We start from the raw sequence: 17112 nt of genomic DNA on the forward strand, positions 1-17112 counted from the left end.
TTAGTGACGTCACATGAGGCACAAAATTCTTTAGTTTGCTCACTTGTTTTGTAAAAAAGCTATGGAGTAGCTTTTTTACAAAAGCTACTCCATAAATCCCTTCATCAGTTTTTAGCAATCAGTTTTTTTTTTTTTTTTTATGTATTTAGCCATTTTAATCAATTGTGTTCAAATGTTCAAAAGTTGTGTGTAGTTTGGTTTGGTTCTGATCTCCTTTGGGCCAGTTGATTCTTAGAAAATAGGTGAGATCAGAACCTTTGTTCAAACCAAAAGACCTACTTGGCTAATTTACTCATCGTCTTTTCACTCAAATCTGACCAACTAGATTTTTTTGTGCCTCTTGTGATGTCGCTGACCCAGATACAGTCAAATCGGGATCAGGCGTTTTTCTTTCCTTCAGAGCTCCTTCTGAAAACATTTGACGTTTTTATACTTCTGCAGAGGGAATCCATGCCCCATTACCCAGCTACGCTTTATCACCAATGTACAATATGTATTTTTTAAAAACAGCACTAGATGGTACCTTTAAATCACAAACATCCGGATCGTCAGCTTGGTCATTCCCTGGTAGTTCATTTTACTCCAGAAATAATTGCCATCCATTTATAATTCATAAACTGCTGAAACAGGAGCGTGCAACACGAGTGTGCGTTTCAGCATGGTTGAACGAGTAAAGTACAATAGCTCACAGAAATCAATGCTCACTCCACTCAAATGACTTGTTTTTATTACAATAGCTCACAGCGTCATCACAGTTTGCTCTCACAAACTCAAAGGGGATTTCAAAAACTGGAACATGATTAATAACAGTTTCATCTCAGATGTTTTATCATGCTGGATGATTCAGATTTTTATGGTTGAAGTTCAGGAGATGCAGTAGAGTCCAGTCTAACCGTAACACCAGTAAGGCTACAAACTGAATCTGACAGAAATGCAAATCCAACCCGCAGCACAAGACACTATTTAGTGCACTTACAGTAAAAAACAAAAAAAAAAGAAAAATATTTTCTTTTAGTTTTACTGTAACAGCTTTTTTTTCATTTAAAAATCAGATGAATGAAACTATTTGTTCATAAACCTGCACAAAGATTCTTGTTCTGCAGCAGAAAACCAGAGTTTCTCTCCTTGTGCCATAATAAAACCCACTGGCCTTGACTAACTGAGGTTTGTTCAGGACGAGCAAGAAAACAGGTGAGGAATATAACCAACACCTGTGCGTAGGTGCACCATATGCGAGGAAAAAAATAGCTGTAATTTGTGAGTTAAAATATTCTGCATTAAAAAAAAAAGTGTTATTTTCCCAAACAGTAAAATAAAGTAACAGATAATTGCTTCCTGAACTCCACTCAGTCTTCTTGTTAAGGCAGGTAGGAAGTCAGTGAGGTATAAACTGTCTCTTTAGCTTAGCGTCCCATGGTGGGCATGGTGACGGCCGGGCTCGTTACGGTGGCGTCCTCTGCCTTCCACTGAGACGTCACAGTCTTGATCTGGGTGAAGAACTGAATGCCCTGCAGGGAATATGGGGCGAATTTGTAGACAGGAAAACACTTTTATGTCTTTGAGATCATTAATGCAAAGCGTCTTGGAAAAAAATTAATAAAAAATGAATAAATAAATAAAAAAAAGAGAAATTTTGTTTTTGTCTTTTTACCTGCTTCCCGTAGAAGTTGGTGTCTCCTCTGAAGGAACCTCTGGAGCCGGTGAAGGAGAACATGGGCAGAGGGACGGGAATCGGTACGTTCACCCCAACCTGTGGAAATGCCAAAATGAGTGGAGATGTCTAAAGCCGCACGGACAGACAACATACATTTATACCAAATGAATCTCTTTATTCCCAAGCGCTGAAATCTGAAATCTGGATTTAGGGATTTTGCAGAATCTAAGAGGATTTGTTGCAAACACTGACGAGAACCAGATGAATCGCAGAACTCCTATTTATAAAGCCGCGACAGAACAAAACAATCCATCTTCCCGATGAGGGGTCACGTTTGATAATTACGACTGCTCACTGCGCCGTGTTGATCATTTTGGCGCTGAAATTGGTTTTTAGGTCTACCCAACTGCATCCGGAGGCAATTTGGTCCACGATATTAACAACTCCGCCGAGGAGACCGACAACAAACGGTGAGGTTCTGTGGCGTTGTGCGTATACAAATTCATCAAGTAATGACAGGCTGAGATGATGATGCAAATGAGCTTCAAGTCATAAACCGCTGATGCTTCAGAAACGTTTTCAGCCAGCGGGAAAGCCGATTATCACAACACAACAAACCCCGGCTTCCGAGGTGCGCGACTGAGCTCGACATCGCTAATTCAAAAGCGACCGCGTCTCCGTTAAAGCTGAAACGTTTGTTGATTAAACTTAACCCTCGCGTCTTTTTACAAACTTCTCTCGTTCTCTCTCACCTGGCCCACATCCACCTCGTGTGTGTATTTGCGCGCTGTGGCTCCGTTGGTGGTAAAGATGGCTGTGCCGTTGCCATAAGGGTTTCTGTTGATCAGAGATATGGCTTCGTCCAAGCTGTCGGCTTCCAGGATTATGAGCACAGGCCCAAAGATCTCCTCCTTGTAGCATTTCATGTCCGGCTGAAAACAACAAGCATGATCAGAGTGTAAAAAACCCCCAATCCTGAGCGCTATTAAAGTGCAAGACTGTTACTAGTATGCTCATTTTGCAGAAAATAATGATGGATTTTAAAAAAAAACTGCACAGCTTTCCTATTTTAGGAGTCTTGGAGGGTTTCATTAGTCTGCAATGTACAATGTCTGTCTAATAATAACCATGGAGAGAAGGAAATCTGTATTCTCCTCAACTTAATGCTATAGTGGGACTTTTGGGCTAAAACTCCACCGTCGTTAAGCTCTGTGAATTTACCGATTCACGTCAACAGAACAGTAGGAAAGAAATGGGGAAAGCAGGACCAACTTTTTGATTCCCCTGATGAGCAAAGAGGCTGATGGGAGTTTTCTTTCACTTTAGCTTCAAATAGGTTTTGCAGAAATGAAAACTTCTTCCTCTGTGATATTAGTCCCTTTCCATTTTCAGAAGGCCCTAAAGGGACATGCAGCCCCAGAGAAGAATTGTTCCTCTCTACAGTAACAGTATAGCTGTCTCCATAACAATAGAGACAACTATACTGACTCTATTGTTAAGGAGACAGCTATACTGTCTCTACTGTAATGGAGACAAGTGTCTCTATAACAATAGAGTCAGCTGAAGTCCAGTTTATCTGTGGCTCCCAGTTTGTCCAATCTATAGCGGTTCTAAAAGTATTCACGTTCTTTGGACCTTTTACATTTTGTTTTGGGCTGCAACCTAATGATTACTTTAGTAATCAATTATCGTGATGATGTATTGATTAATTGGATAAGCAGAGTTTTCATTTAACCACCTGAATCTTTTTATTCAATATTAAAAATACATGGAAATATGCAAATACATAAATGATTCAATTCCTTTTTTAAATAGGAAAATAAACATTTCAGTTCCTAAAATGCATAACTTCATCTAAACCAGGTAAAGTTAAAACTGTACAGCTTGAGGAGTTTTGGATAAAATATACCGGTATTTGCATAAAAAGTTTTTTTTTATCTTAAATGTAAAATGTGTGTTTCTTTGTACATTTTTTGTCTTAATTACTGTTCTGAATATGTTTTTTCCCCCCCAACAACAGGTTTTTTTGAGTCTGTATACTGCAGTTAATTAATCAAATATTATTATTTAAATAATTTATTAGTCAAGATTAACCCAAATCATTGTCTCAGTCCTAATTTTGTCGTGTCTTTTTTTGAGGATAGAGTGTGATGGACCAAAACAAAGTAGTGCATGATTGTGAAGTGGATGGATACGTGTAAAAAATATGAACCCAACTTCCTCGCCCCTAGTTTCATAGAATAAAACTAGGGAATGAAACAGATTTATCGGTGCCGATTTCCTTAATTTGGGGAGATCGGATGATGTTTACATATGAAGCCGGTCTTATCCAGCAATGTTATCAACCTCGGCAAAGGTCTAAAAATCAACCACTGCATTTTTCTTTTCTCCTGTTAGAGGTTTGACCGGCAAACCGGCTGACCAGGTCATGTCTGCATATTTACAGTTAACAATAGTCACTCCATTGTTGCCAATTCAGCAACTTTCTTGATATTTGAGCAACATTTCAGACAATTAAACCGGTATCGGCCAAAATTGGAATCGGTAAGTTAAGCCTTTTAAAAGAGCGGTAATCTGCCATCGGCCAGAAAACAGCAATCGGTGCAGCCCTACATAAAACCTAATGAATAAAAAAAGCTTGGGGGGGGGGTTGAATACTTTTGCAAGACTGTAAATTCAGATCGTCAGCTCACCTTTACGTCGCTCAGGATGGTGGGTCCGACAAAGTTTCCGTTCTCGTATCCTTTGACGTGAACATTCCTCCCGTCCAGCAGCAGCTTCGCGCCTTCGTCCACGCCGCTCTGGATCAAATACTCCACCTTGGCCCTGGCTTCAGGGGAGATCAGGGGCCCCACGTCAGCCCCGGGCTGGTCGCCTGGAGCAAAACAATTTGTATGTTTGAGCAGGGCAGCGTCTTGAATGGGTATTTTCTGACAAAATCTGCAATAAGCGGTTATACTTTAGGCTGTTTTGCATGCAAAAAAGAAGACACTAATCTTCTGCTGACTGTTCCTGAGGGGGAGTTACCTGCGTTTACTCGCAGCGATCTGGAGCGCTCCACCAGCTCGGGGAGCCAGTCACGAGACTCCCCGACGAAGATGGCAGTGGAGAGAGCCATGCATCGCTGGCCGGCTGCTCCGAAAGCGGCCCCCACCAGCTGGTTGATGGTGTTCTCTTTGTTGGCGTCAGGCATCACCACACCGTGGTTCTTGGCACCCTGAACGACAAAAATTGCAGACAGCTCTCCAATGTGCGAATTATCACTGAAAATAATTGGCTCTTTAACGTCAGAATGGTGCAATTTGAGACCGTCCAGTGAAGCAGTGAGAGTACCATGTTGGACTGGACCCGCTTTCCGTTCTTGGAGCCGCGCTCGTAGATATACTCTCCAGCTTGGTTGGATCCCACAAAGCTGATGGCTTTGATGGCCGGATGGTCACAGATGAAATTCACAGCTACACAAACAAAAAGAAAAATGAAGAACAAAGTGGTTCAAGCCTCTTTTTTTAAATCTGTGCCCAGGCTTTAAAGAAATGCATCCAAATTATGAGTTGCACAGTTTCAAACAAGCATTCCCACCTTTCCACAAGTTGTCTTCTTACAGCCACACACTTTAATTTAATTGTGCAGTTATGAAGCCAAAACTGTCCAAAAAAAATAGTTATACTTGGAACTTCTCAAATGGCATAGACTTAACCTGTTAGAAAAAAAAAATCTATTAAGACCCTCTTAATGTCCAATTACTAATTGATTAACCAAAAAAAAGTCAATAGATTAATCCTACACTGTCTTGACATATTTTCACTATGATTACACATTTTAGGCAAAAAATGTCAATTTTCTTATTTAAAAAATACTGAATTGTTTATTTGCATTTATGAAACTGTTTCTAACATTTCAATCTGATGCATTTCAATCAAAAATCCGCAAAATGAGATGATTTTTTTAATCATGACATTTTACTATTATTACTGTTTCCCTAGTTGATTGTATGGCTGTAACTGCGTGTTGTGGTTATTATAGTCCACAAATGCAAACACTGCTCCTGCAAAACCTTCCCGTCTTTAGGACACGAGTCACTAAAATGCAGAAAGTGACTTCATTTAATCATATTTTCAAATCTATTAATACACCTTTATTGAACAAACAGTAGAAGAAAAATGATCATAAAAAACAGAAATGCCAGAGTTTTACGATAAATCAAAAATTTTATGATAAAAACTTTATCATGAAAAATGACAACTCTGTAAATGCACATGTGACTCCAGTTTATATTTGTGGAAGTGAGTTGTTTTTGGACTCCTCACTATTGTTTACCACAAACTGGCACTGAGAAGCAGAGACTCACCTGCATGCTGCCCATGGATGATGTTCAGAGTGCCATCTGGTGCGCCCGCGTCCTGCAGCAGCTTGGCCAGAAGCATGGTGCATCCTGGGACGCGCTCGGACGGCTTCATCAGGTACGTGTTGCCGCACACCATCCCGACGGGGAACATCCACAGGGGGATCATGGCGGGGAAGTTGAAGGGCGCGATGCCGGCGCAGACGCCGAGGGGCAGGCGGTATGTGTACGTGTCCATGTCCTTGGCGATGGAGGGGAGGGTTTCGCCCAGCATGAGGGAGGTGATGCTGCAGGCGTGCTCCACCACCTCTGAGGGGAAACCGTTTCGGATGGATCATTTATAAGTTAAAAAAAAATAAATACAAAATTGTTCATGAAATGTAATGAGACAGCCAAATCGCTCTTATTCTGCTCAGTCATTTACACACAGGCAACTTGGAAACAAGTCAAAAGCACCGCTACTCTGATAAAGCGTGTTCTTCACGTTGCGTTAGTATTAACACGCACGTTAATTTCCACACAAGCTACAGTTCAACTGTGATTGGAGGCAGACGGCTTTCGCAGCCAAAAGTCTTGCCCCCCCCTCCTCCACCACCTACCGACCGACTCGGCGTATTTGTATGCAGATATCTGTTTAAAGAGATTAACCTGCTACCCTGAGCCTGATTGTGTTCATTAGGGACAATTAAGAAGGCTCCCACCCGGCTCGGTAAGCTCCCGTAATAGACGGTGCATGTCAGGGATAAATCCAAGCCGAGACACGGTGGGGAATGTCAGCAGACTCGTCAGACAGGATTGCATTCGCTTCCAAATCGGCAGAAGGTTGAGCCAAAATTTACAGTGAATTGCAGAAGTACTTGTACCTCTTCAAATCGAGATTTTAAGCGACAGATGAAATAAAAGTGGCGCTTAATTGTGAGGTGGATAGAAAAGATGCTAGGTTTTTCTCTCTTTTTTTAATAGTCAGTAGACGTTTGTTTTAAATGAATAACTCCTTCATGTTGAATTTACAACTTTTTCATCAATTACTGACTTAAAACAAGCTCCTATATCTTACTGGAAAGTTACTTTTAAGTTCGTTTTGCTGTATGTCAAGTGTCCCAAGACATTTGCACGAGAAAGTAGACCAAAAAATACTTAAGATTTTGTGTTTTTGCAGTAAGTTAACCAACTTGTATTCAGGTTCCCCCTGTGTGTAATTTAAACTCACAATACATCCAGCTGTTCTGTGGAGGCTTATTGAGAAGATCAAGGGACACAGCAGGCAAGTCGGGGAGAAAGACGTGGAGAAATTTAATGGGGTTAGGTTTTAAAACACTATCTCAACCTTTAAACTTCCCTCTGAGCGTCTTTCTCTGGCAATTAATCAGAGATGCAGTCAATGGGAAAAGTGAAAGTCTTACAATAATGACACTGTGGTTCTTTCTAGTTCATTTCCTGCATCACCCTCCGATCCAAAGTTTGTGTTTGAACTTCTACAGTTAAAAAAAAAAAGAAGTTCAATTTTCAAGTAATAAGCTGTGATAAAAACTTGAACAAACTTCAAGCACCAGTGGCCCCCTGTTCAGGAGAAAATCTCTACTCCAGGCAGCGGCGCTCCAAATGGAGCCTGTCTTTCAGCTGATAATAGAAAAGTTAGCAAGCCAGAATAATCTGAGCACACAAAACCTGGGATCTCCACCAAGTACCCCAAAAAATACAGTTTTTTTCCACAGCTCTATCTTGTAGTTACTGAAATAGCTTTTTTATTTTCATTTTTTAAAGTGAACAGCACTCTCTCAGCTTCTCCATATGTTTCTTCTTGATGCCAGAAAGACTCGGTGAAGTGAGCTAAACAGGAACACAGCCTGCAAAGACTTTTTCACACACAGTCAAATGAAATATCCGAATGCTGCACCGGTGCCGTTCGCTGCCGTGGTTACATTTCAGAGATAAAAACCCTGCTACCGCTTAATCGTCGAACTTTGAAAAACGGACAATATTTGACACAGTCTCAGCTGAGGAAGGTGGATTTCTGCTGGTTTTTCTGCAGCTCTTAATAAAAGTGATTCCATCAGAAGAGAAATCAGCTAAAAATTATTTTAGTAATCGGTTAATCAATTTTTTCTGACGATTAATCAGTTAATCAGACTTTTAAAAATGGCACATTCTGCAGATTTTTTATTTAACCACTTAATCCTTTTTTATATATATTGAAAGATGCATTAAAATTGCATCTTTTAATGCAATTCTTTTGCACTAAAAGATGCAAAAAAATTGGACTTAAATTCCTTTTTAATTAAGAAAATAACGACTTTTTGCCTAAGATGAAGCTAAAACTAAAGCATTTGAGGGGTTCTGACCAAAACATATTTACGCACAATATTTTAAATGCAAATTGTATTATTATTGCGTTGGGATTTTTTCCACCAGATGGCCTTCTTTTGTGTACTCCAGCTAACGATTGATTGATTACTAAATTAGCTGCCGATTAATCCGATCAATCGTGAACATTTTACTCACGGAGCCCTCTGAACACGTCTCCCTCTGCGTCTGCAAGTGTTTTGCCCTGCTCCAAGGTGATTAGCTTTGCCAGTTCTTTCTGAAGCATTGGAAAAAAAACACGCGAAGGTCAGCTCAGCAGACGAGATGACCGTCTGAGAAGGCGGCCAATTTCCCTACAATGTTGTCCTTGATGAGCTGCTGGTAGCGCAGGAAGATCTGCTGCCTGCTGAGGACGGACGTCTCGGACCAGGAGCGGAAAGCTCTGGAGCAGGAATCCACGGCGGCCAGCATCTCTGCCTGAGTGGCTTTGGGAACGCGTCCCACCACTTCGTTAGTGGCCTGAGGGGAAGGAGAAAAAGAAGTGATTGCTTGGCATGAAATGCAGGACATTATTCCATTAATATTAACAATAGATTAGGCTGTTTTTTTTTCTCCTATCATTTACAGCTTTTGTGTTTTTTTTATGTGATGAGATGGATCTGTTCCAAGGCAGCAATCAGACACAGCATAGCTAGCGGCTAATGCTTGACAAGCTACAAACTTTTTTTTCCTCTTGCTTAACAAATCAGGCAACAACACAAAGGCAACTGAAGAGACCAATTTATTCACATGTTGCGTCTTACGAAATCCCTTGAGCCTTTTCACATTTTGAGAATCACTGCAAAAGAAAAGAAACCTTACCACATACTTTTGGTTTGGTTTTTAGAGTATATTTGAAAGAGGACAAACCTAACGGACAAGTAACTTTCTAAGCTAGATTCAGGAGCTTGTTTTAAGTCAAGAGTTCCTTAATGATGGTGAAAAGTAGTGTCACAGGCAGATTAGCTCATTTATAAATGTCTTGTTATGCAGGGCTTCTGCAGCTTTCACCAACTCAGATTTAAGACCCGCATCTCCACAGAAATGCACAAACTTCGTCCAGCTAACTGGATTTGCACGTCATAGAAGCTAAACTAAGCTAGCTAGCAAATGTCAGCAAGTTGAGTAGCCTCAACTGTCCAAAGTCACACACAGTGTGGAAAACTAAGTGCATCTCAAACCTTTGCCTGACATTAGAGTACCAATTAAATAGTCCTGTCAAGACTCAAGGTTAATTTAAGTTGTTTTAAGGCCTTAATTTTAGCTATATGAGTTTTAAGATTTTTTTAAGGATACATGGACACCCTGTTATAAGTAAAACTAATAAATTTTTTGTCAATATCAGAAAATTGCTTACTTAAAACTAGCGCCTACATTTTGCTGAAAAGTTATTTGTTCGATAGCCTTTCACTCCATTTTGAGAGGCGGAGAGGAGATTCTACATGGTTTATTTTATACAAGTAATAGTCAATCATTTGTAACTCGTCTATGCAGAAGTAGTAGCTTTTGGAGTTTGTCCAGCTTTAAACAACAGAAAACTTGAGCTCATTCCAAAACGGATCAAAACTCAGGCCCAGACTTCACTCCTCGACCCAAACCTCTGTGCCTGTTACTCTGCCTCGTTCTCAAGTCTTTTTCCTCATCCGACAGGTTTTCTTGCCACATTTCAATTGACATCTTCATAGCCTGTTATTGCCCTGCTGCCGTGTCTCCAGAGCTGGATGAACACTCACAGGGTTGTGGATGTCCAGCCACTCGGACGAGCTGGACTCAACGAACTTGCCATTGATGAAGAGTTTGGTCGTCGGCTGGAAGATAAAAGCAGCGTACAATTAATGCCCCTTTCCTGCATGATTAGATTCTTAATAACTCCGCTGACAACATCCATCAATCACTGCAAAGTGAGTCGAGGGTGTAATGTCTCCTTGAAGCGTTTCATAGTTGACTGGCTGCCACTAATTGAGCTGACCGCGATAATTTGGCTTAATAGTGTGTCTATTTACCTTCTATGTGTTCTATTAAAGAGTATAAAGGTGAACAAATCAAGGTTTTTTGTCACCGTCCTATTTTAAACGTACAACCTGGCGATGCAATCGTCTTCTGCAAATAATTCAGGAGGTTTAATTCAAAGCTTTAATTGAATTTGAAATGCTCCAAGCATGTTGCAAGGTTTGCTTCAATGCCATGTGATTTAGCTTTGCGCTTCTCGATGCCAATGAAACATAAAAGCACATCTGGAGGGATGGAAGAATTATGAATAAATAAACGTTAAAGACATAATTTATGCAATATTTTTAATTAGATCGAGTGCAATAAATAAATCATTTGTTTAGAAAAAAAGTTTTTTCCCCCCACACCCCCAGTATTTACAGCTCAGCTCCATAAATCCTAATTTCCAGCAATTATGCGAGTATAAAATGTGAAGGTGTTGATAAAGTCAAAGGCTGGCAGACTAGTTTTCAATAAATCCTTTTTTTTTTTTTTTTACAGCTTATTAGTTTCTAATCATGCATTAGAAATAAAAGCTTTGCTCTGCCTACAAAAAAAACAATCAAAGACCAACTGACTTTGATTTATTTGTGTTTCTGTGTGCATTTACTTGGTAACAATACATTTTGATTTTCAAACGCATTTCCAGACAATCACCTAAGATTGTTTCATAAAACGACAGAAAGCAAAAATAATCAGCACGCACAAAGCAATCACTCACATGAAACAAGTGAACTCCATTTGGATCGCTTCGCTGGGTTCTGTCAGCAGTGGACGACGCCGCGTCATTTCACTTCTGAAGACGAAGAACTTTCCCTGAACGGAGTCAACATGGCCGCAGATCGAACACGACTCGGAAACGCCTCCGATTAGGAGTTCGGGATATTTCACAAAAAAAGAATCTTGTGAAGGCGACGTTGTTGCTAAATGTTGCCATACATCGGTCGTGACAAATCCACTCCTTCTTGACTTTTCCCTAAACTTGAGCCGTTTTAAACCCTCTCTATGTATGACCTTTAGCGACAAGTCATCCGAGTCAAGAAAATTAACTGCTGACATTAAACACTTACTGCTCTCCAAACAATCCTTGTAAAATCCCATATTAGTGTTGCACATAATGGACAATAAATCGGTGATGTATTATTTAGCTCTGTCTCACAACCTCACCATGAACTCCCTGAACTGTTGCCATCAAGAAAAAGAAGAAGAAGAAGAAAAAAACATACCATAGCATCAAAAGCAGAACCGTAAGACTGCAACACAGCTTTACGCCTCAAGCTGATAAACCGCTGTGATATTATTACCCTTACTTTGATCGTTGCCGTTTAGATTTTGTATTTCATCTCCTCAGAGTTTTTCTTTTTTCTGAATAATATTTGAAGACCCCAGGGAAACTGTCTTGCTCAGTTGTACACCATTAAGTAAACAAGAACATGAGAGTAAACTGATTTGATTTGATGAAGCATTTGACTCAAGATGCGTCTTTGCTGCATTGATTGTTTGATGCTGCGTATCAGATATTTATAGCGCTGCTTTCCTATTATGGAGTAGTCTGTCACAAGGTAGCCAGGGCAATAAAAAGGTATCTGCCAGCATCTGTTCAGTTGGCTTATTGGTCATACTTAAATGTTCCACATCATGAAACGAATATCGATATTAGATCAACTTGGTCATAATCTGAAAGGTCTCTGACCTTTGGAATAAAAAACATCACTCACGGGCCTCGTCTGACAACATGTAGTTGGTCAAAAGATGTTAAATAGCAACTCATCGGGTTCCCGATCTAAATAAATACAGGCCCACACGAGAGATAAAGTCACAGACATTCATCTGTTCAGGAAAGGTTACAAATCCATTCCTAATGCTTTGTGACTGCAGAGAGCCGCCACGATGCAGAAATAAAGAACAGACGGAACAGTGGAGCAGGCGGCCTACCGCTAATAGTCAAAGAGCGCATCAATAAATGATTAAGTGTCGCCAAAAACTCAGAGCAATCTCTGCAGATTTGTCAAAAACTGCATTCCAGGGAAAGTTACAAGACCAAACCCTCAACTGACCAAAAATGACACAAAGACACAGAAAACATCTGGCTGATCTCAGAGGCTGATGGGAAAATTCTGCATATCGACAAGACAATAATAACACTCAACAACTAATAATGTTAGTTGTTGAGTGAAACTGCAGGAAGCATTTATACCAACAGCCATGCATGTTAGTGAAAGAGCAGAAAGAAAACAAAGGTTCTGAGGTGGCCTAGTCAAAGTTGGAATGCATGTCATGTTGAGATGCAACAAAATTATGAAATCTGCTAACGTGGCTGAATTAATACAATTCTGCAAAGAAGAACGGGTCAAATTTCCTTCGCAGAGAGCAATGTCAGGTCTCACACAAACCTGATAGAAATCTTTGCTGCCATGGGGAGCAAAAATGGTTCTTTCTTAGGTTAACGAGGCACATGAGCTGATCTGGAGAAATTTCATCCATGAATGAAATGATTAAATGATTGGGAAAACTGCATTTTTGAACTTATCTGGATTATCTCTCTCATAAATATGTTCATAAAGTGACATAAAGGAATCTAGTTTCTCTGCTCTGTAAACACACTTCGAAATGAACAAGAACTGAAAGAGAAAACAAATGAAGTCGTTATAGTAACAGCTGAGTGTCAGTGTCAGAGCTCACCACTGAGGAAGAGGAGTAGCACATGCGACCAAGCTGCAGAGGAGCCTGCAGGAAAAACAACACACATTAACCAACTTTAACCTCATTTATACCCCACAAACAACCGAAACGATAATCAATAGACTCTTATGAACAAATCACAGGTCTGTAATTATTATACACGTGTAGCTAAATAACACCTAACTAGCTAAAACTAGGACGAACTACTTGCAGAAAAAGAGGAGTGAAGGTGTAAGGAGCATGACTTTGTTAGCTAAACAGCTTCTTAGCCTCGACAGGTAAAAACGTGCATTAAAAAGCCAACTTTTGTAATTAACGCGAGCTTCACCTTGTTGTTTAACAGTGGCCGGAGGACAAGCGCTGCCATTGTGTTGAGGTCAGGTGTCTATTTTTCCTATAGCCGACCCAAAGTGAGAAGGAAACTTGAGCTCCAGCGCTTTCCAGAGGACAGGGCAGCGGACCTGAAATTTCACCGATCTACAATACATTTTCCACGCGTTATAGCTAAAAAGGAGTGCCGCAGATGATTCGTTGATCTGTGAAAACCAGGCTTTGCGCCCATTCGCTGCTTTCTCTAATATGGGTGGGACATAAAATCGCTGGCAACCAATCACTCTACGACTTTCAAAGCCGTAAATTCAGAAGGCGCTGATTGGGTGTGGAGCCAAACAAGCTGAAGTTTGTTGATCTGCATTTCTCTGGAATTAGGATTTACGTTTTAGTTTTACTGAGCTGAAATATGAGCTAGATCAGATTTCTTAAAGTCTACGAATCCGATGTTTTTGTCAGATATATCAATATTTGCCGTTGCCGCCGCAAATACTGCCCCGACGTTCACGTGTCCAACCGTTTCCATAGCAACGCCTTCAGAGGAGACATGGAGTTCCTGAAGTGGGACACTGAAGATGTCGCAAAGTGGGTTGAGTCCATAGGCTTTTCGAAATACAAGGTAGGTGACACCAAACAACCTCACTCTAGAGTGATACTGAGGACATCAACTCACTTTCTAATGGACTGACGTCATCACGTCTCTAAACTCTGTTATTTCTGTCGCAGGCTTGTTTCACCGAGAACTTCATCACCGGAAGGAAGCTCATTCATGTCAACTGTAACAACCTGCCAAAACTTGGAGTCACGGATTTCAGAGACATTCTGGTACCGGGAACAGGCAGAAAAACATGCAACATTCGTGTCATGATGAAAGCACGTTTATGTGATAGCAACACTGTCCCCTCAGATGCATCTCATCTTGACTCAATATAATATTAATGATGGCACTGCTAAGTGCACTTTATTAGTCAATGCCGAAACATCAGCGCCGTCCCATATCGTTTAGTCTAATCTCAACAAACAATTACAAGTCTCCTCTGAGTGCACTGGCAGCCATTTTCAGGTGTCTTGGTGTCGGCTTGGCACTGTCACACATCCAGCTTGACTCTGTTTCTTTGCATATGTGGCATCCAATTAAAGCTGTGTGCTGTAACCACTTTTTTTTCTTTTTTTTTTTTAGTGCCGACACACTCAACTCTGCTAAGGACTTCCCAGCATATGCTTTCACGATTTATAGCCGTTTAAAACGTACGGTTTCTTGCATAGATATCAATATCTCCGCAATTTGTTTCACATTTTTTTCGCATCAGAATCTTAAACTTTATATTGAGATTTTTATGTGGTGGGTGAAGTGGTGCAGAACTGCGAAGTCGAAAGAAAATATTCCATGTTTTCAAAGTGTGACCTGCAGCTTCATTAAGCCGACATGAGTCAACGCTTTTAAGGTTGTCATTTGTGATGCGACTAAATGTGGAGAAGTCCAAAAGAATGCTTTTGTGCATTGCCTAAGGATTCACTTGCATAAGTCCATGTGCTAAACTGACAGAAAATGTTTCTTTTGCCAGTCTTTACTCGTACACAAGTGGTTATGACGTCTCTCGTCCCTCCATTCCCTCTGTGGGGGGAGCTGCTTTATTAAATAGATTTGAACTGTATAAAGCTTGCGTCTTCAAACGCCTCATCCCTGCTGTGCGTCCTGCAGGTCATCTGCGCTCACGTACGCGTGCTGCTGGGGATCACAGAGCCCCCGTGGAACAACAGCATCGCTGACCCCCGGCGGGACACCGTGGCCCTGTTCTTGGAAGTAAAGAGCCGCACGGGACGATGGACCAACTCCCTCACCTACCAGCAGTTCCTGTACTACTTGGAAGATCCGGACGGCGCGAACATGGAAGACGAGAAAGAGGAGTGGGAAGAGGAGGAGGAGGAAAAGGAAGAGGAGAAGGAGGACGAGGATGAGAAGAAGGACGAGGATGAGGAGAAAAAGGACGAGGATGAGGAGAAGGAGGACGAGGATGAGGAGCAGGAGGAGCAGGAGGAGGACAAGAACGACAAGAACAAGGACAACGAGAACGACAAGAATAAAGACGACAAGAACGACGAGAACAAAGACAACCAGAATGAGAACAACGAAAACCAACAGTAAAGAGCAAAAAATATATATATATAAATACTTATGAACAAAAGCATGTCTGTGTCATTTCATATCAGTGTCTCATCTGATGACACAGATGAGACACTTACAGTAGGTCAGAGACGGGCCCTGGCATTAACACTTCCCAGCAGCAAAATGCCATGCACTGTTGTCAGTGTGGCCGATAAACAAAGAGAGAATCCCTTCAAGTGTGCTTTCTGCTGGCCGCCTGCATGGGTTTAAAATCGCTTCAAACAGGAACGAGCCGCTGGAAATTTCAGCGACTAGTGGGTGATCTCACAAAACGAGAGAAACAACAGAGGCTGATTGCATTTTGCCCCTCACCCAGACACATCCATCAGATTTTGCGAATGTGAAACAGCACATATCAGCTGATCAAAGGGGCTCCTGCCAGGAGAAATCCCCGAACCACCTGTAGTTCTCATTGATCTTGGGCGCATGTCATAGAACTGGATTAGTTCATTGAATCCTAGCGATCCTTGGTGTAATTTTCAGGACGACGCCAATAAACGGCTGTTTCAAGAGGAAGCGCCGTCAGTGGCGACCCAATCCTTGTCCTCAGAAAAAAACACTCTTGTAAAAGTATTGAGACCCATTAAAGGTTCCGCACATTTTTGTCAGACTGACTTTGGTGTATTATGTGGGAGTTTCATGGGATCAAGCTCAAAGTGGAAAGAAAATGACACATGGTTTTCAAAATCACCTACAGATATTTTACCATCAGATTATCTTTTAATCTGATACCCCTAAATTAAATCTATTTCATTCTAAATTTGCCTAATTACTACAACATGTCTGTAAAAAAAAAAAAAAACACTAAAATTTCACCCTTTCAGGTCACATTTCCTCTATAGTTTGTACAAGGGTTACAAGGGCTGTAGCCCAGGGCGCCAACTTTGGGGGTGGCCCAAAAGATCTTTCTTTATCTTTAATGAATGCATGTATTTTGAAAATATTTTTGCCTGATTTAACACTAATAGGCCCGTATCAGGTAAGGTCTGTTAATATTTTGTATTTTTTATGAACGTAAACAGTACTGAAATATTTGAAAAATATGAATTTATGCTTCATTTTTATGTAATCTCGGCCTGGACCACATTGGGGAGCTATGTATTATGTGGACGTCTTCGGCTGCGGCACTCTTTATCAACAAGCAGAAAATGACACTGGCAAGGTGGGTTCATAACATTTGACCCAGCAAATTATTGCTTGGTGATATTTATGCTGTTGCATTGCAATTTTTAAATTTTTTTTAGTTTTTTCACATTTTAACTTTGAGTCGCAGCTTCGCATTGTTAAAACGAAGGATTTTTGTCGCTTCATCTGCACAAATCGTGCTGGGAAACCATTAGCCATGCAAGTCCAAAGGTCTGGTCTTTGACCTGCATGGCCATTGTTGGACGCAGCGATTTTTAGAGACATGAAGAAGATGAATGAAGCTTTCTGGAAGAAAACCCACACTAACCCTTTAACTGGTATTTCTGATCTAAGCACATTCAAGAGATGAGAGACCCTTCAGAATCTTAATCTGAGCAAATCGCAAAGGCAAATGGAAAGAAATGTTGGTTGATGAGCAAAGGTGGACACGTTTCCAAAAGGGGGAGAACCCTTCAAGAC

At 40.9% G+C, this 17112-nt stretch overlaps 2 protein-coding genes across 3 annotated transcripts; one reads left to right on the plus strand and one right to left on the minus strand.

The window, feature by feature from the left end:
• Nucleotides 1-710: 710 nt before the first annotated feature.
• Nucleotides 711-13477, minus strand: LOC129369028 (methylmalonate-semialdehyde dehydrogenase [acylating], mitochondrial). Of its 2 annotated transcripts, XM_055044296.1 has the most exons (12): nucleotides 13339-13477; nucleotides 13011-13055; nucleotides 10073-10147; nucleotides 8658-8819; nucleotides 8499-8577; nucleotides 6003-6305; nucleotides 4988-5109; nucleotides 4682-4871; nucleotides 4348-4529; nucleotides 2407-2586; nucleotides 1652-1750; nucleotides 711-1508 (listed from the first exon to the last, which is right to left on the minus strand). In XM_055044296.1, the coding sequence occupies exons 1-12, from the start codon at nucleotides 13375-13377 to the stop codon at nucleotides 1404-1406; spliced, it is 1581 nt and encodes a 526-aa protein (XP_054900271.1). In that variant the 5' UTR covers nucleotides 13378-13477; the 3' UTR covers nucleotides 711-1403. The 2 variants fall into 2 exon arrangements, with proteins under 2 accessions (XP_054900271.1, XP_054900272.1); XM_055044297.1 differs by lacking the exons at nucleotides 13011-13055; nucleotides 13339-13477 and adding an exon at nucleotides 11050-13000.
• A 154-nt stretch (nucleotides 13478-13631) lies between these two features.
• On the plus strand, nucleotides 13632-16075 carry LOC129369030 (sterile alpha motif domain-containing protein 15-like). Its single transcript, XM_055044298.1, has 3 exons — nucleotides 13632-13959; nucleotides 14067-14165; nucleotides 15043-16075. The coding sequence occupies exons 1-3, from the start codon at nucleotides 13888-13890 to the stop codon at nucleotides 15484-15486; spliced, it is 615 nt and encodes a 204-aa protein (XP_054900273.1). The 5' UTR covers nucleotides 13632-13887; the 3' UTR covers nucleotides 15487-16075.
• Nucleotides 16076-17112: the final 1037 nt, after the last annotated feature.

This window comes from Poeciliopsis prolifica, unplaced genomic scaffold, assembly GCF_027474105.1.
Source record: "Poeciliopsis prolifica strain line A6 unplaced genomic scaffold, Auburn_PproV2 SCAFFOLD020, whole genome shotgun sequence".
NCBI lineage: Eukaryota > Metazoa > Chordata > Actinopteri > Cyprinodontiformes > Poeciliidae > Poeciliopsis > Poeciliopsis prolifica.